At 37.9% G+C, this 23773-nt stretch overlaps 1 protein-coding gene and 1 long non-coding RNA gene across 5 annotated transcripts in view; one reads left to right on the top strand and one right to left on the bottom strand.

Annotated features, from left to right (window-relative positions):
• The window catches only part of MIA3 (MIA SH3 domain ER export factor 3), a 55821-nt gene that overhangs the window by 14929 nt on the left and 17119 nt on the right, over positions 1 to 23773 (bottom strand). For 2 of the 4 annotated variants that reach the window (XM_034667215.1, XM_034667216.1), the window contains exons 7-13: positions 5902 to 6033; positions 3022 to 3043; positions 2219 to 2307; positions 1902 to 1979; positions 1700 to 1810; positions 609 to 680; positions 329 to 433 (exon numbers count right to left, since the gene is read on the bottom strand). In XM_034667215.1, coding sequence (XP_034523106.1) covers positions 329 to 433; positions 609 to 680; positions 1700 to 1810; positions 1902 to 1979; positions 2219 to 2307; positions 3022 to 3043; positions 5902 to 6033 — 609 coding nt within the window. Of the gene's footprint in view, positions 1 to 328; positions 434 to 608; positions 681 to 1699; positions 1811 to 1901; positions 1980 to 2218; positions 2308 to 3021; positions 3044 to 5901; positions 6034 to 6997; positions 7280 to 23773 lie in introns of those variants that run through there. The other 2 variants (XM_019794046.2, XM_011218107.3) reach the window with 2 other exon arrangements.
• Positions 7335 to 23639, top strand: LOC117803470. Its single transcript, XR_004627392.1, has 3 exons — positions 7335 to 7405; positions 10933 to 11022; positions 23579 to 23639. It is a non-coding gene; the product is annotated as an uncharacterized LOC117803470 (long non-coding RNA).

The raw sequence follows: 23773 nt of genomic DNA, 5'->3' as shown, positions 1-23773 counted from the left end.
ACAGTTATAAATACCTAATTCTTTGGTCAAGAAGCAAATCCATCATCGCACTAAGGCTATTCAAGTTAATAATTGGTTGGTATTGAACAAGAGAAAGATGAAAAACACTCTGATAGTTACAAGAAATTGTAGAGAAGAACAGAAAATCCAGAACAGATGGAGAATATATACATGCACTCAATTTGGGGAGTTAAACTTTGCATATCTAAGAATAGAATTCCGCATACATATTTCATTTCCTTAAAAACAGATCTGAGAAAAGACACTCAAGAGGTAATGATACTCGGTCCCCTAGTTCACATAGTCTAGGACATTAACTTTTCTTTACCTGTTCTTTCTTCTTCTTAAGCCTAGCATTTTCTTCTTGAACCCGATGGCATTCAGACTTCACCTTCTCTTCACTAAGTTTAGCTTCATTAAGGGCAATTTGAACCTAATGCAAAACACTCCTATTAGTGAATTAATACCAAAGGAGGGGTGTTACACTTTCACAATTAGATGTCATATAGTTTTCATTTATTGCATATTCTGGCACATATCAAATATTTGCTCCTCAACAAAACTGAGACACCCTATTAACATCTTGCAGAAATTATAGGCAGCTTTACCTCTGAAAATTCTGAGGCATTCACTGAAATAACATCCTTTAACTTCTCTATAGATTTCTTGTTTTCCAATATCTGCCATGTGGAAGAAGAACACAAAAAAATGTATCAGGATTTTAGTAGAAACAGTAGGATATGTGCTAAAAAGATGAAGTGCTATCCCAGAGCCATCCCCTATGTATCAGGTAAAAGCAGGTGATTCAGTTTTAGCTGAGGAGAGAAGTCAAGCATGTAAAGAGATAAGAAGAAAATAACTAGAGCTCTATTACATGCCATCCACCACCTTCCTGACTATGAGATAATGTGGTAAGATGACCAGACAAAAAGGTGAAAAAAAGCAGGGGGGAAAAAAAAAGAAAAAAATTTTTTCAAGTAATCCAGTTCAAATCAACAGTTTTTCCTGGTAGAGAAAAAAAATCCCCAAGGTCCTTTAAAAATTCTCCTGCCTGAACAAAAAATGGTTGGACTTGAGGACAAACAGACAAATATCACTTACAGAAGAATTCCAAATAATGCGTGAAGGTGCTGCCTCATGGAGGCGGGGCACGCTCTTGACTCTTTTAACCGCAGGTTGGGCGCAGGTACTTCCTCCCCAAGTGAACAGTACACCAAGAGTGGGAGTGGGTAAATTCAGAGTGGAGAAGCCTGGCAAATACCCGGCCAGCCAAGTCACAAGCTCAGCTGGGTGTGCAGTATATGGGAACCCTCCATACCATCACTGCACATTTCCTGTAGTTCTAAAATGCTTCTCAAAGGCTTGTTTTTAAAAGGAATCATGCAAAACAAAACAAAGTACTAGAACTGTTCAACAGGGCTATGGTTTCTTAGTTGCTCTACATGTTTCAGAGGGCAGAGCCAAGCAATATGGAAATTATCCATGGCTGAGGACAAAAATACTTCCTAGGACCATGAGAATAACAGGCTGTGGTATTAGCATTTAAGATTCCATAAAGACGGAAGGATGTAGGTTCAACTTCCCTGTCTCCCAATCTTCCTTTGGTTATAGCATGGGAAAATGCAGAGTCCAATCCACCCCATCTACAGAACAGTTTGAAAGCTAAATTACAGTTAAGGCTTTGCAGCAAAACTCTTACCAAGTCCTGATTCTTGACATTCTGTTCTCTCTCTGATTCTAACATAACACGCAGATTTTTAGCTGTATCATCCAGAATTTCATTAGTTTCTTCAAGTTTCTTGATTTTATCCTATTAAAAAAGGCATTAAAATTAATAATAACTACTCATTATTTTCCTTTTGTTTTTAGAATGTAATCTCAAAAAGAGAAGGGATTTTTACCTTAAATTTAACTGCTTCATCAGACAGAATCATATTTTGTTTCTTGGTTTCTTGAACATGTTTCTTTGACTCCTTAATCTATATAAAACAAAACACGCAGAATTCAGAAATATAAATCACAGGGGTATCAAAAGTTATCTCTGAGTAGGTAACCCTTAGAGAAGCAAGCCGTACTTTACACATATGATGATTACTTCAGATTTGGATGTTTTGTAGGAAATAATGAAATTTTAAAATACCATAATAACAGCCATAACACTGGAGGAAATAATTCAAGCTAGAATCATGAGGGGAAAATACTGAAATAATAATTATACCTTCTGTTCATAATTTGACAGTTTTTGTACAAGTTCTGCATTTTCTTTCATGATATTCTTCAACTTCTCAGAAATTTGCTGTTCAGTGACTAAAGGGGAGGGGAAATCCATAAGATTATTATGATGACTAAATAAATTACCCAATGTATTAGCAATACATTATCTAGCACTATGAGAACTTAACATAACTATTATGCCTTTAAAAAAAGCAATCTGCAGTTAATAGCAAATAAGGGTTTAAAAACACTACTAAATAAGAAAAGCATAATAAGAACCCTTCTTTCAGTGAAATTCCAATTTAAATTTATTTCAAAAATAGGAAAAAAAAAAATAAAATTTTTCAGCTTGATATCCTTCCCTTCATGGAGTACCTTCCTCCTTAGAAAATGTGATTTCAAATATGTGTCACTTGCAATAAGAAAAAGACAAAAAATACAAGCACACTGATTTATATCTCTATTCCTCAAATTATCTACTTAAAATAAATATATACTGTATTGATTAAACCACTGTTCACATGTAATAAATCTGCATTAAATCAACAAAACCAAACTGCCCTAAAGCAAACTAATCATCTTCTTCCTACTCCCACAATTTGTTCCACCTCATCTCCTATCTCAGTTGGTAGCATCATATCCACTCTGTCATCCAAGCTAGCAACCTAGGATTAGTAAAATGTTCAGGAGTGAATAAGTCAATCAGACATCAGAAGTCACTGTATCTACTTCTAGCTCACATAAAATTCGTATCAAACACCATACTGAGGGAAGAGTACAAACAACAGAATAAGCCTAAATATTTACCTTGATATACTCTACTCTTTACCTGGAAGAAAAATAAAATTAGATTTGATGTCAAAATATTTTATTAACAGAAATATAGTATTATGTATTATAGAAATATTATATACAATAGTCAAATTATAACAGAAATTTAATAACAGTTTGGTTCACCATAATAATCCACAGGATTAAGAAATAAGAAAACATTAAAAAGCATTTCAAATGAGAGGCGCCTGGGTGGCTCAGTCAGTTAAGCGTCTGTCTTCAGTTCACACCATGATCCCAGGGTTCTAGGATTGAGTCCTGCATCAGGCTCCTTGCTCAGCAGGGAGTCTGCTCCTCCCTCTACCCCTCACCCCCTGCTTGTGATCTCTCTCCCACTCTCTCTCTCTCAAATCTTTAAAAAAATTTTTAAAAAATTTTTTAAAGCATTTCAAAGGTAATTGGTAGCGATACCTCATAGTTTTTGATAGAAGCACTAAAGTGAATACCTCATTTTGCAAATAAAGATATGTTACCTATTAAATGAGCACCAATCTTATTAAGCAAGCACTTAACTTTATAATGGAAATGAGTATTTTCATATTAAATATACTAATGCTTCTTTTACCCCACATCACTTATTTGACAACCCCAAACAGCCAGAATGAGGTCTAGAAACAATTATCATTCAAAGAAACTCTCAGGAAACAAAATTAAAGGCATAATCTTTGTACTAAGACATGTCTCTCTCCCTCACCAGAAAACATTTTTGAAATCCTATTACAAGTTGGCAATGGCTGAATTTAGAGATCTAATAATTATGCTAGATCATCTGATTTTCCCAAACCCCTAAACATAGTGGTCATCAACCTGAAAGGGAAAGAAGACTGCTAGAGGAAAATGCGCAAGCAACAACGGAAATGACAACTAACCTCTAAATCCTCTCTAAAGACAGCACTGAATTATAGGGTTACAAAATCCAAGCAGGGGGCACCTGGATGGCTCAGTCAGTTGAGTGTCTGCCTTTGGCTCAGGTCATGATCTCAGAGTCCTGGGATTAAGCCCCAAGTCAGGCTCCCTCTGCCCCTCCTCCCCAGTTTGTGTGCTCTCTTTCTCTCACAAATAAATAAAATTTTTAAAAAATTGATGCAGTACTCAATTTTTTAAAAATTGTGTCACTGAATGTCTTTGTAATGCAGAATTTATTTCCACTTTCAGAAGTTATAAATGGTAACGAGATGCTCAGATCAGTCAATAAATCATCCATACCTCATTATTATTACAGTATCTAACATTACATATAATACTGTTATAGGAAAATGCATTCAAAGTGCCAACATGGAAAGAAATGATTGTCCTTCTAATGTAATAGCCTTGCTAATGAGACAGTAAGCTTCTTTTGCCCTCCTTTCCCCCAAATCAGTAGGCAGGAGGAGGTAGGAAGAAGCAAGAAGCAGGCAAATGAGATCAGGGACCAAGGTTCCAAAGTCAAATGCTGAGGCTGAGAAGCAGCAGTTAGGACATAAAGAAAGCCTGCATTACCCTGTGAAAATGTAAACAGGTGTTAGGACTTTTAAGATGGGAGAAACAGGAGTGGGAAATAAAAAGCATTTTCACCTTCTCCCCTTCCACTCATCCTTTCTATGCTCCCTTTCTCCTTTCATCTGAGGAAAAGTCCCATGAGGTTAGAGGACCCTTCCGGGGAATAGGCAAATGACCTTTCTCTTTAAGTGATTTTATCATCACTTGTGCAAGCAAAGAAAGCTTATGAACAATGATACGTCTGATAAAATTAAGAAATCAGAAAAAGAAATACTCAGAAAGACATACATCCAATGCTTGGCTACTTTAACTGTTAAGCTTCAACTGAAACTGAAAGCTTTTCACCTGCAAAGCTCATTCACACAGGATTTTTTCCTCCAGTTATATTAGATAACTGTGAAACAAAATGACATAGAATACAGTCCCAAGAATTAATGTGTATGAGCGTACATATACAGATACGCATGAAAGACAAATTCACAGCAAGAGACTCTTAAGGAACAAAAATTTCAAGAGTGTGTCTTTGGATACTACATAATCTGTATTTCCAAATAAAAAGATATTTTATGAGCCCAATAGCACATGATCAAATTAGAAAATCTGTGAAACAGATACATATAGAAAAACACTGCAAAATTACCCAAGCATCCTAGATATAAATTTTTACTATTTTGTTGTCTTGTAGCATCTTTTCTATGCGAGTGTATATTTCTATGTATTTACAATACACACAGTTTATACCTTACAGTCCTGATTTCTGCTTTTTTTCCACTTAATATTAAATTGTGAGCATTTTCTGGGCCCCAGTATCTTTGAAATAACATAAATTTAAAGAGTGACCTAGTATCCCATTATATGGATGTACAATAATTTAACAATTTCCTTACTATGGATCATTTAGTTCGTACCAAGTTTTCACTCTACCAATAGCGTTTCATCGAACACCCTTATATAAGATTTTTAATGCATGACTGGTTATTTCTTTAGGATAGATTAATTAGACATGGCTTGATACTATACTAAAAGGATATGAAAATGTTAAGGCTTCTGATACATATTATTTAACTGCTTTTCAAGATGCCTCTAAGCGTTCCCAGTTCTACTAGGAACATATACACGTGCCCAAAGAGGTACGTATACATTTAATCTTTAGATTTTAAGGTTTATAAATTGAAGTTTTCCCATTAAGATCATACATGTTGTCTTGTTCACTTGAGTCTTTACCAACAAAGATTACACTGAATTATTTCACAAGGTTAGCTGAAATTAGAAGCATTTGTGTTCACGTTACACCTAACTGAAAAAGAAACAAAAGGGCTAGTGACTATAAAATATCTGTTGTCTTGATAAGTCAAAGTGTAAGTTTAATTTACTCACAACAAGGACAGTTCTCCAGAAGACGACGGCAAATGAACCAATTCCCAAGAAGGCAGTGATAAGTACAGGCTTCCATGGCAAGCCATAAAAATCAGGCCCAGGCTGAACATCATCAGGCAATGTAGCAACTAACTGAAACAGAAATATTGGAAATGACAAGAAGCCATGAAGAATTTAGAACAGAACAGTCACAAAGAATCATCCACAGAAATTCTAAACCAACCTCCTTCAGATAACTACCTCCTCAAGTAGCTTCCACTGCTTCAGAAACGATGGGATACTGGCAACCTCTTATTTCTTGTTTGCCCTGAAGTGTTTTTGAATATTATGAATCTAAATGTCTTTAAGCCGAGCACATATTTCCAGTTTGCAAAAGGACTTACCACATCATGTTGCCTAGGACACGTCTAGAATTCTCTGGATCAGACCTTCCTCTTAACTGATTTTTATAACTTAAAAAGCCACATAAAACACAAAACTGAACACCCTAGAGAGATAATGAACTTGTATGGCTGCAAATAAAACCAAAATGATGATAGCAAATAACTATTTAATGTGCTTTTCCTCTAAGATTTTAAATATTCTACTTTTACATAAAAACAAATGCTGAGTAAGCTCAGACGGCTCCTGGTAACTGGTTCAAACGGCTCCTGATAACTGGTCCAGACTGCTATGAATTTAACCGTCGTCTACATAACGCAGTTCTTTAAATGCTTCCGCGAACACAGCTGCATTAAACACCTGCCTGCTTCTACACTTTCACTGCCCTGTACGAGCACACAAGTAACTCTCATACTGGCCCCACCCCACAACAGTGCGGGGGGTCACTGGAAAAGGACCCGAAGAGATCGTGACTGTCTACCAGAAAGTAACATAGCGCCTGGTACAATCTAAGAAATCAATAACAAATGAACAAGTGACGAAACCTTCTTAAAATCACTCCCCCTGGCCTCCCTAGACAGCACTGCAACGTCTTGCCTGCCTCGAGCCTGACCCACTCCAGTTCCCCCTCGACCCGTCAGCCGCCAACTCCGCTCACAACTCGTCCACCCGCCTGCCAGAGCTGGGGTCCCTCCCTGAGAATGGGGACCGTCACCTCCAGTAGCTTGGCTATGAGGGCTGCGTAGAGGACCGACAGGGGTCCCAGAAGTTCCGAGTCCCCGGGGGAAGCGGAGACAGAAGGCACAGTGGCAGGAACTGAGTCCATTGTGAGGGGACAGCTGAGCGGAGGGGATGTTCCCCCGCCGAACAGCACCGGAACCCACTCTTCCGCCGTTTTCTCCTTCGGAAAGGGGCCCGCTGAGGAGGCGGACGCTGGAAGTGAACTTCGCCTTCCCCCGCCGCTGGCACTTTCCACCCTACGCCTCCTGGAACAGACGTCATCAGACAATGCCCCACGGAGGACGTAAACGTGCCTACGGAGGCGGGGCCCGCAGTGGGCGGGGCCATGGCGGAAGAAAGCAATGGTCGAGCGAGGCGACCTGCGCAGAAGCAGCTACGGGAGGTGAGCTGACGGGAGCTTCACCTGCCGCAGGAGCTGGGGGAGACCGCGCCCCCTAAAGGGCCCCGGGGGCTACCAGGAAGAGGAGCTAGGGCTGGAGAGAAGCCCGACGCTCACGCCCCTCAGGGCCGGCCTTCTGTCACTGAGCGCCGAGACCCCAGGCACCTGTCCCACTGCCCAGACAGGAGAGCGACCTCTCTCGACCCCCAAGTGAAGATCCCCTTCCGCCCCCCGTCTGCAGGGCGAGGCCTTCCTTCCCCAGTATCTCCAGTCCCCCGCTCAGCTTTTTCCTTTCCTACTCCACATGCTCACACTGCTCACATTTCTGCTGATCCCCTGGAATAAGGCTTCTCCTAAGGAGCCATGTCATTTTCGCACCATACCCCAGGGTTCTGTATTTTTTTTTTTAAGATTTTATTTATTTATTCGACAGAGATAGAGACAGCCAGCGAGAGAGGGAACACAAGCAGGGGGAGTGGGAGAGGAAGAAGCAGGCTCATAGCAGAAGAGCCTGATGTGGGGCTCGATCCCATAACGCCGGGATCACGCCCTGAGCCGAAGGCAGACGCTTAACCGCTGTGCCACCCAGACGCCCCCCAGGGTCCTGTATTTTATAGTTAACGTGACTTGTGGAAAAGGACGAGGATTATGCATAGGCACGTTCTAAAAGTTGAAAAAACCGGGGACGTTTAACCTGAAGGAAAAATGATGTTTGTAAATCTTTAAAGGTATGTCTTCCCGTTTAATACAAAAATTCGGAACAATCAAGAACAAATCAGGAAAATCATCAAAAAGAGCACTGGAGGGGGGCTGGGCGGGGAGGTGAAAGCAGGCTGTGCAATTAAAACAGTAAGGAACTGACCCAAGAATACAGATAGATTATGGAATAAAACAGAAAATCCAAAAATAGACCCAACTGCATTGATAATTTGGGATACACTGAAAGTCAGCTGGAGAAAAAGACACTTTTTAACAAGTGATGTTAGTATAACTAAGCCATAAGGAAAATATTAAAATTGGATTTTTTTCATAAGGATAAATTCCAAATGATCAGAAAGCTGCATGTAAAAAATGAAAACAAGTACAAGAAGAGACATGGGTGAATTTCTCAATGTATTATGAGTGACCAAAACCTTCTTAATTATGCCTCAAAATCCAAGAGAAAAGATTTGCAAACAACTGCTTAAAAATAAACTTGTCTAGGGGCTCCTGGGTGGCGCAGTCGTTAAGCGTCTGCCTTCGGCTCAGGGCGTGATCCCCGCGTTATGGGATGGAGCCCCACATCAGGCTCCTCCGCTATGAGCTTGCTTCTTCCTCTCCTACGGCCCCTGCTTGTGTTCCCTCTCTCGCCGGCTGTCTCTATGTCTGTCAAATAAATAAAATCTTAAAAAAAAAAAAATGTGGCTGAAAAGCTTCACAATCTACTTAAAAATAAGTAAATAAAAAAAATAAACTTGTCTAGGGGCGCCTGGGCGGTGCAGCGGTTGGGCGTCTGCCTTCAGCTCAGGGCGTGATCCCGGCGTTATGGGATCAAGCCCCACATCGGGCTCCTCCGCTATGAGCCTGCTTCTTCCTCTCCCACTACCCCTGCTTGTGTTCCCTCTTGCTGGCTGTCTCTACCTCTGTCGAATAAATAAAAATTAAAAAATAAAAAAAATAAACTTGTCTAGCCCCTGCATGCAAAAAAATGCAATATGTCAAAAAAGTTTAACAATGACAACCAGAGAAAAAATATTTGTAATATCAGAGACAAAGGGTTAATATTCCTAAAGTATGAAGAATTGTACAAGTAAACAGAAGAAAACAGCCTAGGGAAAAATGAGCTGAAATAAAAGAATCAACAGTTCTCAGGAAAAGAAACAGAAATAGCTCACAAACATATGGAAACATCCTCTGCCTCACTCATAATGAAAGAAATAGAAATTAAACCTACACTGAGACACCATTTCTCACTTACACTGGCAAGATCTAAACATCTGACAGCATACTCTATTGGTGAGAGAATGTAGGGGAAACAAGTACTCTCACACATTGCTCAGCATTATACAAAATGACACAACCTCTATGAATGGGAATTTAGCAACATCTCCCCCAAATTACTTGTGTATTTACTTTTTGATGCAACAATCCCACTTCTAAAGATCTCAAAGATATTGTGGACACAACAACAAATGTTTAAAAGATATATGAACAAAACTATGTTATTCCAGCATTATTTATAATAACAAAAGACTGCAAACAACTAAAATGTCCATCAACAGAAGAGTTGCTCAATAACCCAGAGTATACTGTGAAACTGGAAAAAAAATAAATTTTATATACCGCTAAGGTACAGTTTCCACAATGTTTTTTTTTTTTAAAGGAGGGATGGAGAAAAGTGTAGATTACTACTTTTACATAAGAAGGTAATGAGATACAAATATAAATTTTTTATGGCTCTGACATAAAACTCACATGCAATAAACTACACATATTCAAAGTGCACAATCTGTCAGTTTTGACATACTAATACATCTGTGAGAACTTCATCACATTCAAACTGAACATATTCTTCACCTCTACAAGTTTCCTCATCCCACCTCCTGCCACTTGCTTGACTGGGCCTGCCCCAGCAGAATTTCTTTGCATTTCCTACCGTTTTATATATCACCATGTATTCAACTTCTCTGGCTAATCTCACTCAGCATATTCACCCATGTTACTGCATAATCAATAGGTTATTATTCCTTTTTGTTGCTGAGTAGCATCTTATCATACGGATCTAGCACAATTTGCTTATCTATTCAGCTGTTGATGGGCATTTGAAGTTTTTTTTTCAGTTTTTGGCTTTTACGAATAGAGGGGCTATGAATATTGATATAAAAACAAATGGATGTAGATGCAGAATTTATTTTCTCAAGGGTACATGCTGAGCAGAGGGATGGCTGAACATCTGACATACACCTTTCTAAGAAACTAACAACTGGTTTTCCAAGGTGATGTACCATTGTACATCCCCACCAGCAGTGTTTATTTCCAGCTTCTCCACATCTTCTCCAACACTTGGTATTTTCATTTAAACCATTCTTTTTTAGTCATTCTAATAAGTATGTATAATTCATGGTGGTTTTAATTTGCATTTCCCTGAGAAGTAATGATGTTGAGCATTTTTTCACATACACATCTTATTTGGTGAAGTGTTAACTTTACTGGGTTATTTCTTATGAATGAGCTTTGAGAGTTCTTTATATATTCTGGATATAAGTCCTTGTTCACATAATATGCTTTGCAATGATTCTCTCCTAATCTGTGGCTTGTCTTTTCATTCACTTAACAGTGTATTTTGAAAAGCAGAAGTTTTTATTTTGATGAAATCTAAATTGTCAATTTTTTCTTTTATGAATGAATCCTGCTTTTGGTGTTAAATCTAAGAAATCTTTGCTTAACTTTTTTCTATAAGTTTTATGGTTTTAGGCTTTACATTCCATTCAATGAAGCTTTTTGAGTTCATTTATGTTTATGACTGAGGTATGAATCCATCTTTTGCACAGGGATATATCCAATAGCTCCAGTCCTGTTTGTTGAACAGACGTCTCTTTCTCCACTTTGTGTTTCCACCTTTGTCAGAAGTCCATTGCCAGGTATGTATGGATCTATTTCTGAACTGTTTATTCTATTCCATTTTTTTTTTTGTTTTTTTGTCTATCTTCTACTGAGACCATGCTCTCCCAATTACCATACTTTATTGTAAGTCTTGAAATCGGGTCATGTTTGTGTTGTTCAAGATCCTTGGAATTTTCTACATGAACTGTACAATCAACTTGTTTTCTACCAAAAACTCTTGCTAAGATTTTGATCAGGATTATGTTGACTCTGGGGATCAAAACGGGGAGCTTAATACTTGACATACTGTTTGTTATAGTGACAATATGATAGCTTAACAATATTTAGTCTTCTGACTCTCAAACAAGTTAGGTCTCTCCATAGTTAGGTCTTCAATTTCTATCAGCAATATTTTACAGTTTTTAATTATAAGTCTCACGGTATTGCCAGATTTATCCTTAAGTACTTCATATTTTTGATGCTATTGCACATGGAAGATTTTAATCTCAATTTCCAATTGCTCATTGCCAGCATATAGAAATACAGTTGCTTTTAGATGTTAATCTAAAATTAACATTCCACCAGATTTTGTAGATTCCACCAGATTTTATTCATAGATGTTCAATATCTGCAGACAAAGATAATTTTACTCCTTCCTTCCCAATCTGTATGGTTTTTATTTCTTTTTCTTGCCTTAGTGCACTGGCCATTGTCTCACTGTGCCCCACTATAATGTTGAATAGATGTGGTAGTGGACATCCCTGTTTTGTTTCTGATCTTAGGGGGAAACACTGAATTATTCACCACTAAGTACGATGTTAGTAAGTTTTTCATAGAGGCTATTTTAAGCCCCCTTCTTTTCCTAGTTTGCTACCAGTTCTCTTCTTAATAGCAATAATCAACATTTGATTTTTTCCAAATGCTTTGTCTATCAAGCTGCATATTTGGATTTTATTATTAAAATTTGTTAATATGTGACTTACATTGATTTTCTAATGTTAAATGAACCTTGCATTCTTGGCATAAACCATACTTGGTCATTATGTATTATCCTTTTTGTGTATTGTTGGGCTTGATTTGCCAAAATTTTATTTAGAGTTTTTGTGCCTATGTTCATGACAGATACTAGTCTGTGATTTTCTTTTCTTGTTATATCTCTTTCTGGTTTGAATTGGGAAGTATTTTCCCAACTTCAATTCTCTAGAAGAGTTTGTACAGAATTATTACTACTTCTTCCTAACAAGTTTAATTGAATTCACCAGTGAAGTCATCTGGGCCTGGAGTTTTCTTTATAGAAAGGTTTATAACAATAAATTCCATGTCTTTAAATAGTCATAGATTATTTAGGCCATCTGTCTGTTGCATAGGCTTTTGCAATCTGTGTCTTGGATGGAATTTCTTCATCTCATCCAAACTGTCAAATTAAGTGATATAAATTATTCATAATATTCCCTTTTTGTTGTTTTAATTTCTGTAGAACCTGTAGTGATGTCCCTGTCTGATCACAGACATTGGTAATTTGTGTCTCCTCCTTTATTTCCCTCATCACTCTGGCTAGAGGTTAATCAATTTTATTAATCTCGAAGAACCAGCTTTAGTTTTCATTGGTTTTCCTTTTGTTTCCTATTTCATTAATTTATGCTCTTTATTTCTTTTCTTCTGCTTCTTGGGGATTAATCTACTCTTTTTCCTAGTCTCTAATAGTAGAAACTGAGGTCACTAATCTGAGACCTTTTTTCTTTTCTAATATAGACAACGCTATATAAATTTCCAAGTAGTACTTTACTGTTACTGTACAAACTTGGTATGCTGTTTTCATTTTCATTCAGCTCAAAATACTGATTTCCCTTTTGAGTTCTTTGACCCATAAGTTATTCACAAGTATGTCAGTCGGTTTCCAAGTATTTGGGGACTTTCAAGAGATCTGTTATTGATTTCTAATTTAATTTTACTGTGGCCAGAGAACATACTTTGTATGATTTCAATCTTTCTGTATTTTTGACATTTGCTTTATGGTGCAGACTATGACTTATCTTGGTAGATGCTCCATGTGCACTCAAAAAGCATATATATTCTGCTTTTTTTTTTTTTTAAAGATTTTATTTATTTATTTATTTGACAGAGAAAGAGACAGCGAGAGAGAGGGAACACAAGCAGGGAGAGGGGGAGAGGCAGAAGCAGGCTTCCCAGCACAGCAGGGAGCCCGATGGGGAGCTTGATCCCAGGACCCTGGGATCATGACCTGAGCCAAGGCAGACGCTTAATGACTGAACCACCCAGGCGCCCCTATATTCTGCTCTACTGGGGTGCCCTATAAATGTCAATCAGGTCAGGTTGGTTGACAGTGTTGTTCATATCTTCTAGAACCTTATTCATGTTCTGTCTAGTCTATCAATTATTGAGAGAAGGGCACTGAAATCTCCAATTATAATTATATTCTTCTATCTGTTTTTCCATTTAGTTCTATCCATTTTTGTTTCATGTATTTTGAAGCTCTGTTATGAGAAACACAAACATTTAAGATTATGTTTGCTTGACTGACTGACTACTTTATCCTAGAAAATAACTTTATCCCTGGTAATATACTTTCCTCTGGAATCTACTTTGGTATTAATACAGCCACTCCAGCTTTTTTTTTTAAATGTGAGGTAACTTTTTCAATCTTTTTAGTTTTAACCTTCATATGTCTTTTTATTTAAAGTGTGGTTCTTGAAGGCATCTACTTGGGTCTTGCTTCTTTACCCAACTGAACAATCTCTGCCATTTAATTGGGGTATTTAGACAAGTTCTATTTAATGTGATCACTGATATGGGTAAGTTTAAGCCTAGGCAACTTCTTTTTTTTTTCTATTTTTCCCATCTGTTCTGTGTTCCCTTTTTACTTTTATTCTGCCTTCTTTGGATCAATTGAGTCTTCTTAATGATTCTAATTTATCTCCTCTGTTGGCTTATTAGCTCATTATTTTGTTATTTTAGTGGTTGGTTTGGGGTTTATACTATGTATCTTTAACTTATCACAGTCTACAAGTGATACTGTACGACTTCGTGTGCATAAGAACTTTTCACAAGAGTTATTACCATTTCTCCCTCTCCTGACCTTCATATTATTGTTGTCATCTATTTTACTTTTACATATTTTTGAAACCCTATACTACAGAAAGTCAAATTTTAAAGATATTTAAATAATAATTAGATAATGGTTTTACACATTTACTTATATGATTACCATTTCTGGCATTCTTCACCCCCTTTCTATAGCTTGACTATTTCCATCTGTCATTTTCCTTATGCCTAAAGGTCTTCCTTTAACATTTCTTATGGTGCAGATGTGCTGGTGAATTAATTCAGCTCTTGTACGTTGGGAAAAAATCTTCATTTCTTCTTTGTTTTATAAAATTGTTTTGCTTGGTATGATATTGTAGGTCAAAAATATTATTTTTCAAGTTCGTTAAAAGATATTGTTCTACTGTATTCTCCCAGGCTTTCTGACAAGAAATCTTGATATCAACCTTATCTTAATCCCTTCTCTATGTAAAATGTCTTTTTTTCCCTCTCCTTTTAAGATTGCTTTTTATCATGTATTTAGAGCAATGTGATTATGATATACCTCATTGTAGTTTTCTTCATGCTTCATATGTTTGGGTTTCACTGAACTTCTTCAGTATGTGGACCTACAGTTTTCATAAATTTTAGAAATTTTCAGCCACTATGTCTTTAAATATTTTTCTGAACACCTCTTCTATCCTGTCCTCCAGTGATTCCAGTTACATTATTAGGCTGCTTGCAAGTGTCCCACAGCTCACAGGTGATCTGATCATTTTTCTTGAGTCTTTTTTTCCCTATGTATTTCATTTTGGATAGCTTCTATTGCTATGCCTTCAAGTTCACTATCTTTTCATCTGCAATGTCTAGTCTATAGCATTAATCCCACCCAGTATATTTATTATCTCTGGCACTGTAGTTTTCAAATCGATGTTTGATTTAGGTCTTTTTTTTTAGTATCTTTCATGTCTCCACTTAACTTTTTTAACATCCAAAATATAGTAATAATAACTATTTTAACACCCTTGCCTAATTCTAACATCTCTGGTAGTTCTTGGTTGGTTTTGGTAGGTTGATTTTTCTCCTCATCATGTTTGTATTTTCTTGCCTCTTTGAATTCCTGGTAACCTTTGACGGTTAATTTCATGTGTCAACTTGACTAGTTATAGAGTACCCAAATTAAACCTTTTTGGGTATGTCTGTAAGGGTGTTTCTAGGTGAGATCAGCATTTGAATAACTCAGTAAAGCAGGCTGCCCTTCCCAATATAGGTAGGCAACATCCAATCCATTGAGGGCCTGAACAGAGCAAACTGCGAAAGGAATTCACCCCTTCCTGCCTGATTCCTTGAGCTGGGACATCATTTTTCTTCCACCCTTGGTACTCCTGGTTCTCAGGCCTTCAGACCAGCAGCTCCCCTTTGGACTCAGCCTGAATTACACCAACGGCTTTCCTGGATCTCTAGCTTGCAGACAGAGACTGTGGAATTTCTCAACTTCCAATTATGCAGATGTCAGTTCCTTATAATAAACCTCTTCTACCTATCTATCTGTGTAGGTGGGTCCCATGTTTGTTTTGCTTCTCTAGAGAACCTTGCCTAATATAACAAACGTTCTTGAGCATTGTTCTGTTTGTTCAGGTAAATTACTAGGAAATAGTTTGATTCTTTAGCTCTTGCTTTTTTATGGCTTGTTAGGCAAGACATGAACAGATACTCTGAGACGAGACCCTTCTGAGTACTTTATCCAATTCTCCTAGATTTATAAGGTATATTCTTGGCCTTGTGTCATGAACTGCTTCCTCTTATCCTTGGACAGTTTCTCTGACATTGAGTAATTTCATCAAACTCATATGCTGACGAATGCTCAAAGGGGCCCTTTCACAGTCTCACAGCTCTCTCTGTGTAGAGCCCTCCTCTTGCTGCTCGGCCCTATGAACTTGAGCCTTACTTTCCCTGGACTCTCAGCTCCATCTTCTCCACTGAGGGTTCCTCACTTCTATGCTACAACTGGGGAACTCTTTCAATGCAGTAAGCAGGCATAATTGCAGGGCTCACAGCACTGGTTGCCTATCTTTCAGGAATCACTGTCCTTTGTTACCTGATGTCCAGTGTCTTGAAAACTGTCTCATTCATTTTGTCTGGGATTTTTTTTCTTTTCAGTTATTTCAGTAAGGAAGGTAAATAAAGCCAGAATCTTGGCTGAATGCAGAAATCATTTGCTTACTTTTTAATAAGATATTAAACTAATTTTTTAAAATTACCCATAGAGGAGGGTAACAACAGGTTCAATGGAACTGCGATGAAACCCAGACTTCTCTGAAGAGACCTTGTTTTATAAATTGGCATGAGATCTTGTAAATACGTTAGATACTTAAAAAACAAAACAAAAAACATTTAAAGCAATCCCTAAAAAGTACAAGCAAAAATAAAACAGTTGACCTAACTGTGATTCAAACCGATGGCAGGACAACAGAAAGGAATTATGTTAAGCCTGTACTAGGAGGGATACAGCTTTAAAACAAAAATAACTGCAAAACATCCTGAAAACATTTTCAGTAACAAATGTGGGTGGCAGTGTTGATACTGGTATTTTTAAAATTGTTTGAATATTGTAAAATAAAATAAACATGTTGACATCATTGAAAACTGGGATTTCCAACCCCAGAGAAAGAAAACACATGTGTAAGATAGATGAGGTTAAGGAAAATTCCTTTCACATCCTGAATTTCTTTTGGGAGTATCCGTATGGCACCAAGATGAATGTGCACACACAAAAAACTCTACGTATGTCCTAGCTTTGTCCTCTGAACAGCCTGGAAATCATGGCCAACTCAAAAGCAATTAGCAATCTTAGTACCCACATTGTAGTCTTTAATTACCATTTCCCATTAAAAGGAATCAGGGACTCACAAGAGAAATGACTCTTTCATGATCTTGCCGCACTAGAAAGCAAGGAAGGTATCAGCGACCACTGGGTGGTATCAAAAAGGCCCAGAAGCCGAGCTGAAGAGGCTCCTACTAGCCAAAATGGAGAGAAATTGAGCACTGATAAGAATAAGAACTACAGGGGCGCCTGGGTGCCTCAGTCGGTTGAGCAACTGCCTTGGCTCAGGTCATGATCTCAGGGTCCTGGGATCAAGTCCTACATCAGGCTCCCTGCTCAGCGGGAAGCCTGCTTCTCCCTCTCCCCCTGCCTGCCACTCCCCCTGCTTGTGTTCACTCTCTGTCAAATAAATAAATAAAATCTTAAAAAAAAAAAAAAAAGAACTACAGCTGATTAAAACACCCCAAATATTTTTAAATTCATGATATCATAATGATTAGAAAGAGTTAGAGGAAACACACCAAAAAAATCCCTTTGGCATCTTTTGATAAAGCCAGGAAGACAACTCATTATTTTGTTAACTATTTAAATAGAATCAAATATTTATACTGCCGGAACTATACAAATCAAATCTCAGTGTAAAAAAACACTTGCTTATAAACTTCTTTTTGTAGAAATATCCCAGCCTTTAAATGAAGCAGGAACAATATAATCAGCATATCAGCATTTTGTAGACTATAATATATTAACAGATTTAATCAATATCACCAATGACTAGTGACATCAAAAATATAGGAAAAGAGGTGCCTGGGTGGCTCAATCGGTTAAGCTTCTGACTCTGATTTCAGCTCTCAGGTCCTGATCTCAGGGTCTTGAGATCAAGCTTCACATTTTCTGCATTTGGTGCGGAATCTACCTGAGATTCTCTCTCTCCTTCTCCCTCTGCCCCTCCCCCTGCTTGTGTGCACACTCGCTCTTTCTCTCTCTCTAAATAAATAAATAAAATCTTAAAAAAAAACAAAACAACACAGAGGGACACCCAGTCATTAGATGCCACCTGCTGAAAGTACACATCTCCTGTACTTTCCTTGTCAATCAATATTGAACCTGAACCTGACTACCAATTCCCAGTAAATATAAAGAGCCAGAGAAACATGTTCAGTTATCCTGGGGGATGTGGTTAGCAAAATGCAGACCATGATAACCCCTAGAAGCCAAACCAACCTGTTTCTGCAATGAATACATTCCAACAACAATAAACAAAAGGAGAAATCTACAGAGTAAATGATATACTTGCCCTCCCATTGAAATAACTAGAAAATCAGGTAGAGAACAACAGGCAGCATACAACTGTGACCCCTGAGAGAAGGGAAACCTGGAGATCAACCAGCTTTCTACCAGGAGGCACTTTCTAGACCTCAGTACAGGGAGGGAGAAACCATGTGATTCCACCAACCTCGAGGAGGAGGCGGAGACCAGAGTCCTGGGAGACTGAGGTCCCGGAACCCGGCAAGGAAAAGCACTGGAAAGATGGGAACTACAAAAAAAAGAGTTCCAGAATCTGTGAGGGGGTTTCCTTCAATCTTTGCTGAATCTGAAGCAGCATCTGTATAAGGTAAAATTAATAAGGTAAGATTTGAGGATGGGTGAAAAGCAAGTACAGATAAAAAGAACATCGCCAGGAAGCTGGAAGCTGAACAAAGTTAACATGGGCCTGGGAAGCAAGCCGTGTTCCAGCCTGTTAGAGCGACTTGACCCTGTGAATGCTCAAGGCATTTAGTAGATTCCAAAAGAATCACGCCTTAGGAGTAGGGCTACGCTAGCTCTCAAGTAAAGATTACTCTGTATACACATTCCTAAAAAATCTTAAAAAGAAAACTAGAAAGAAAGGATCAAGCTGGTCCACAGGTAACAACAGTCTAGGCAAAGCAAACTCCAACACTTTTTAAAGGCAGCCACTAAAAACCAGGCACTCGACAATGTAACATTCACAGCGCCTAGCCTCCAGCAACAACAAATCAACAGATGTGTAAAAAGCAGGAAAAATGTCCCATGAGGAGGAAATAAATCAATCCATAAAAATAGACCAAGAAGTTGCAAAAGAGATAAAAGAATTAATTTGCTTAAAAGAACTTTAAGGAATTATTTTGAAGTATATTAAAATAAGACAAAACGAAACGATGACCACACTGACAAAAAGTAGAAGATACAATATAGAATTAAGTGCAACTTTTGGAGCTGAAAAATAAAATAGCAGAAATGAAAATCTCACTTGATGGGCTTAACCACAGATTAGATACTACAAAATATCAATGAATATGAAGAGAGCAATGGGAGTATCTAAACAGAAGCAAAGACATAAGAGACCGAAAACCAACAAAAAAAGAACAGGGCCTCAGTGACCTCTGGGACTATATAAAGTGGTCTTAAGATAAGCGTAATTAGAGTCCAAGAAGGAAAGGCAAGAGAAGAGGGATACAAAAACATCTAAAGAAATAATGTGAAAACTCATCAAACTGTATGCAGTAAGAGTGAATTTTACTAGAAGTAATCATGTTTTAATTAACCTGACTTTTTTAAAAGGTGTGTTTTTTCACAGATGACATAATCATCTATCTACATAGAGAAGTCCATGAAATCTGCAAAAAGAAATCCTAGAACTAATAAATTTAATAAGGTATTAAGATACAAGGTCAATATACAAACACCAACTGTCTTTCTATAAACACAAAACAACTGTAAATGAGATGTAAGAAAGATACCATTTACAACATCAAAAGTTATGAAATACACAGGCATACATAAACAATATGCATGAAATCTGTACACAGAGACTAAGGAAGTTTCTCAGCAGTGTCTTGTAGGTCTCTTACAGATCTTCTTTAGAACTAATTGTGGAGATGAACTTAGTTCTCAGATTAGAAGCCTTAATATTTGTTGATATTAATTCTTCTTAAACTCATCTATAGATTCAAGGTAACAAAATCTCACCAAGTTTTTTTACAGAAATTGCTGTTGGTTCTAAAATTTATATGGAAATGCAAAGAAACTGAAATAGCCAAAATAATTTTGCCAAAGAACTACCTGATTCCAAGACCTACTTTAAAGCTATACTAATCAGAAAAGTGTGTTATTATCTTAGAATAGAAATATAAATCAATGGAACAGAATAGAGTCCAGAGAGACCACAAATATAGTCGGCGGATTTCAACACAAGGTGCCAAGGTAATCTAAAGGGAAAAGAAATGCTATGGGAACAACTGGATACCCACAGAAGGAAAAAAACAAAACGTGACACCATTCACAAAAATTAACTCAACATGGAACAGAGACCTAAGCATGAAAAGTATAACTATAAAACTTCTGGAAGTAAATATGAGAAAATATTTGCACATCATTGATATGGCCTATGATTCCTTAGGCAGGAAACAAAATGCACTAACCATAAACATGAAAGTTAATGAAACGGTACTCATCAAAATTACAAATTTGCTCTTCAAAAGCAATGTCAAGAAACTGAAAGGCCAGGACATAGACTGGAAAAAACTATTCATAATATACATCTCACAAAGGAGTTGTATCCAAAATATACGAAGAACTCTTAGACCTTAATAGGTAGAAGGAAAAGAACCCAATTTAAGAAAGGGCAAGGGGCTCCTGGGTGGCTCAGTTGGTTAAGCATCTGCCTTCAGCTCAGGGTGTGATCTCAAGGGTCCTGGGAATTGAAACCCGAGTCAGGCTCCCTACTCAGCAGGGAGTCTGCTTCTCCCTCTCCATCTGCTGCCCTCCCCCCACCCCCCCACACCGACTCATGCTCACTCTCTCTCTCTCAAATAAATAAAATCTTTAAAAAAAAAAAAAAGGGCAAAAGAGGGGCACCAGGCTGGCTCAGTCAGAAGAGCATACAACTCTTGATCTTGGGGTTAGGAGTTCAGAGTCCCACGCTGGGTGTAGAGATTACTTAAATAAATAAAATAAACTTTTTAAAAAGATTTATTTATTTATTCATTCATTCATGAGAGACAGAGAGAGAGAGAGAGAGGCAGAGGCATAGGGAGAAGCAGATGCTCAACCGAATGAGCCACCCAGGCGCCCAAATAAAATAAACTTTGAAAAAAAGGGCAAAAAAATACATAAATAAATTTTAAAAGGGCAAAAGATCTGAAAAACTATTTCACAGGTGAACACAAAAAAAATAGGGCCACATAAAAAATTGCTCAATATCATAAATCATCAAGAAATACAATTAAAACCACAAAGATTTGCCTACTGGAATGGCTACAATTTACAACTGCTAATACCAAGTGTTAGCAATATGTGACCAACTGGAAGCCTCATAAGTTGCTAGTGGAAGGAGAAACTGGGAGTCACTTTTGAGAACCGTTTGGCATCTTCTCTTAAGATAAACTGACCACACGGCTGGGCAGTTTCACTCCTAGGTATGAGTCCACTTTGTAATTATAATTCTACAACAGGAAAACCTAATTTATAGAGGAAAAAAGTGTTGCCAGGAGCAGGTGGTGAGGGAGATACACTGGGGAGGTACCTGAGGAACTCATTTGAATGAAGGAAATGTTCCATGTCTTGCTTTTGATTGTTTTTACATGAGTGAATACATTTGTTAAAACTCACTGAGCTATATTCTTAAATTGGGTACCCTTTATTATATATAATTTATATCTGATTAAAGTTCATTTAAGATATATAGCAACCCACTACAACATCTGGACCTCAACAAGATCCTGATTTGAACAAGAACAATTTTTAAAAAGCAGGGGAAGGGATTTCGAATGTGCCCAACATTGGGTGATATTAAGGAAATACTGTTAAGCTGGGTAATGGGCCCATGAGCTCATTTTATAATTGTCTCAGCTTTTGCATGTTTGAAATTTTCCATGATAAAACACAAAAAAATTAAAGCATAACTTCAAATATTTAAGGGTTACTATGTAGAAAAAGAATTCAATTCTAGGAGAAAGAGTCATGTGGAAGAAAATCTGGAGTCAATAAGAGAATGAACACGCCAAGAAAGCAATCAATGAGTGGCCTTGTAAGGTTAGAATGCTCACCTTAGGAACTGCTGACACCCAGATCCCATAACCACCTGCCAGGCTGCAGGAGAGGAAATTACTGCAATTTGTGAATCTGGACAAACTGCCCTCGGAGGTCCCCTCCCGCTCTAAGATTCCATTCCCTGCGGATCCATGAGTCTGACTTCTGGTTCAGTTTTCCTGAACAAGTCAGCACCCCATTCCTCTCAGCCCTACCAAATAATTATCTATACTGTTTGACACTTCACAAAAATGATTTCAAATATTTTCCACTTTCCCCAAGTTTCATTTATATTTGATATGCTGTTTTCTTAAACCTTTTCAAAATCAGAATCATGCTTTTACCTCTTAGAATCTTGTACTCCTAACAAATACTCTGTACATACTGGGCCATCAAAATGCTTTCTTGCAACACCTTTCAAGTCAATGCTGCTTTGTAACATTGTGCCCTTTTCCCTCACCATTCCTGTCTGTGTCTTCTCCCACCATCCCCCAAGCCAAGACCCTGTCCTATACCACATCTGTGTCCCCCAACCCAGGCCTAGAACAGGGCTCTGTGCATATCTACAAAGAAAATGAATAAAGAATTCCTCCCACATCTGGAGCCTGTTAAATTTCTGAAGTGACAAGGATTCATTCTGGTGATCAAATCTGAATTCCGAGACTGCCTTAATCACTGAAAACCTCATTAGCCTAACTGCACAGGTCATACACACCTTTACCTGGATGGCTGCAAACCACTACAACCACGGGGAAAACTGAAAAATCTTTCCCATCCTGGTGGCCTTTCTCCTGAATCCCACAGGTATTCAGTATCTTTATACTGCCCTCTGACCATCCAAATGAAAAGTACACAGAGGGTGAGATCCTACAAAACGCCAGGCCCTGCACTAGACACTTTATTCTTTTATTCATTTAATTCTTCCAACAGTTAAGAATAGGTATTGTCTGCATTTGGAAGATGTATGACAGCTACACAAAGTTTAGTAATTTGCCCAAGCTTCTAAGTGATGAATCTGGGATTTGAAACCAGATCATCCTGGCTCAAAACTTATGCATGTTTACGGAACAGAAAAGAAAAGAAAACAAAAAACAAAAAACTCTTTCCTACCTAAGTCTTAAAATAACAGAACCTAGTGGAAAAATATTTTTGTGTGAGGGAGGATACTTTCTCTACAGGTCCAAGGACAACCTGGCCTCCAACTTCTGAAAGCTCACTCATTCCTACAAATTTACCAAGAAAAATGTCCAATTTCAACAAATACCACAAGGGGGAGCTAAGTCCTAAAAAGGTTAGATAACGCTTCCAGATAGATTAAATGTCTCATTTGGATCATGACTCCCTTAAGAAAGATAATCTGAATAGATACTCTGTCATAAGTGGCTCTTTCTAAGAAACAAATCTAACCACATCCCTTTCCTGCTTTAAACCTTCTAAGGATCCCCATCCCAAACAATGTAACAACACTACCTGTCATGATATATAACTTCCGTTATGATACACAACTTCCTTTAAGGTTGGCCCATCTTCCTCCAAAGACCACCCCATCTGACTATTCAACACCAACAAGGTTTCCTCGGCTTCCCCAAAAGGTCTTTTCTTCGTAACAGTTTCCAACTTTCTGACCATGTTATTTCTTTGGTCTAACTGCATGCCACCCCCGTCTCCCTCCTCAGAGCCCTTCTATTGAGCAACATCCTACACATCCTACGACTCCCATTTGTCCTTCCACTCCTGCCAAAGCACGTCTCTGCTAACTTCAGACCTTCTCTGCCCATCCTCCTACCATGATGAATCAATTTATCCAATACATCATTCTACCATCAGGTAAATACTTTCTGCCCATATCATGTCTCCAGTAAAAGTCTTTA

The sequence above is a fragment of the Ailuropoda melanoleuca genome, chromosome 8 (genome assembly GCF_002007445.2).
Source record: "Ailuropoda melanoleuca isolate Jingjing chromosome 8, ASM200744v2, whole genome shotgun sequence".
In the NCBI taxonomy this organism is placed as follows: domain Eukaryota; kingdom Metazoa; phylum Chordata; class Mammalia; order Carnivora; family Ursidae; genus Ailuropoda; species Ailuropoda melanoleuca.
This window is presented reverse-complemented; position numbering and strand designations above follow the sequence as displayed.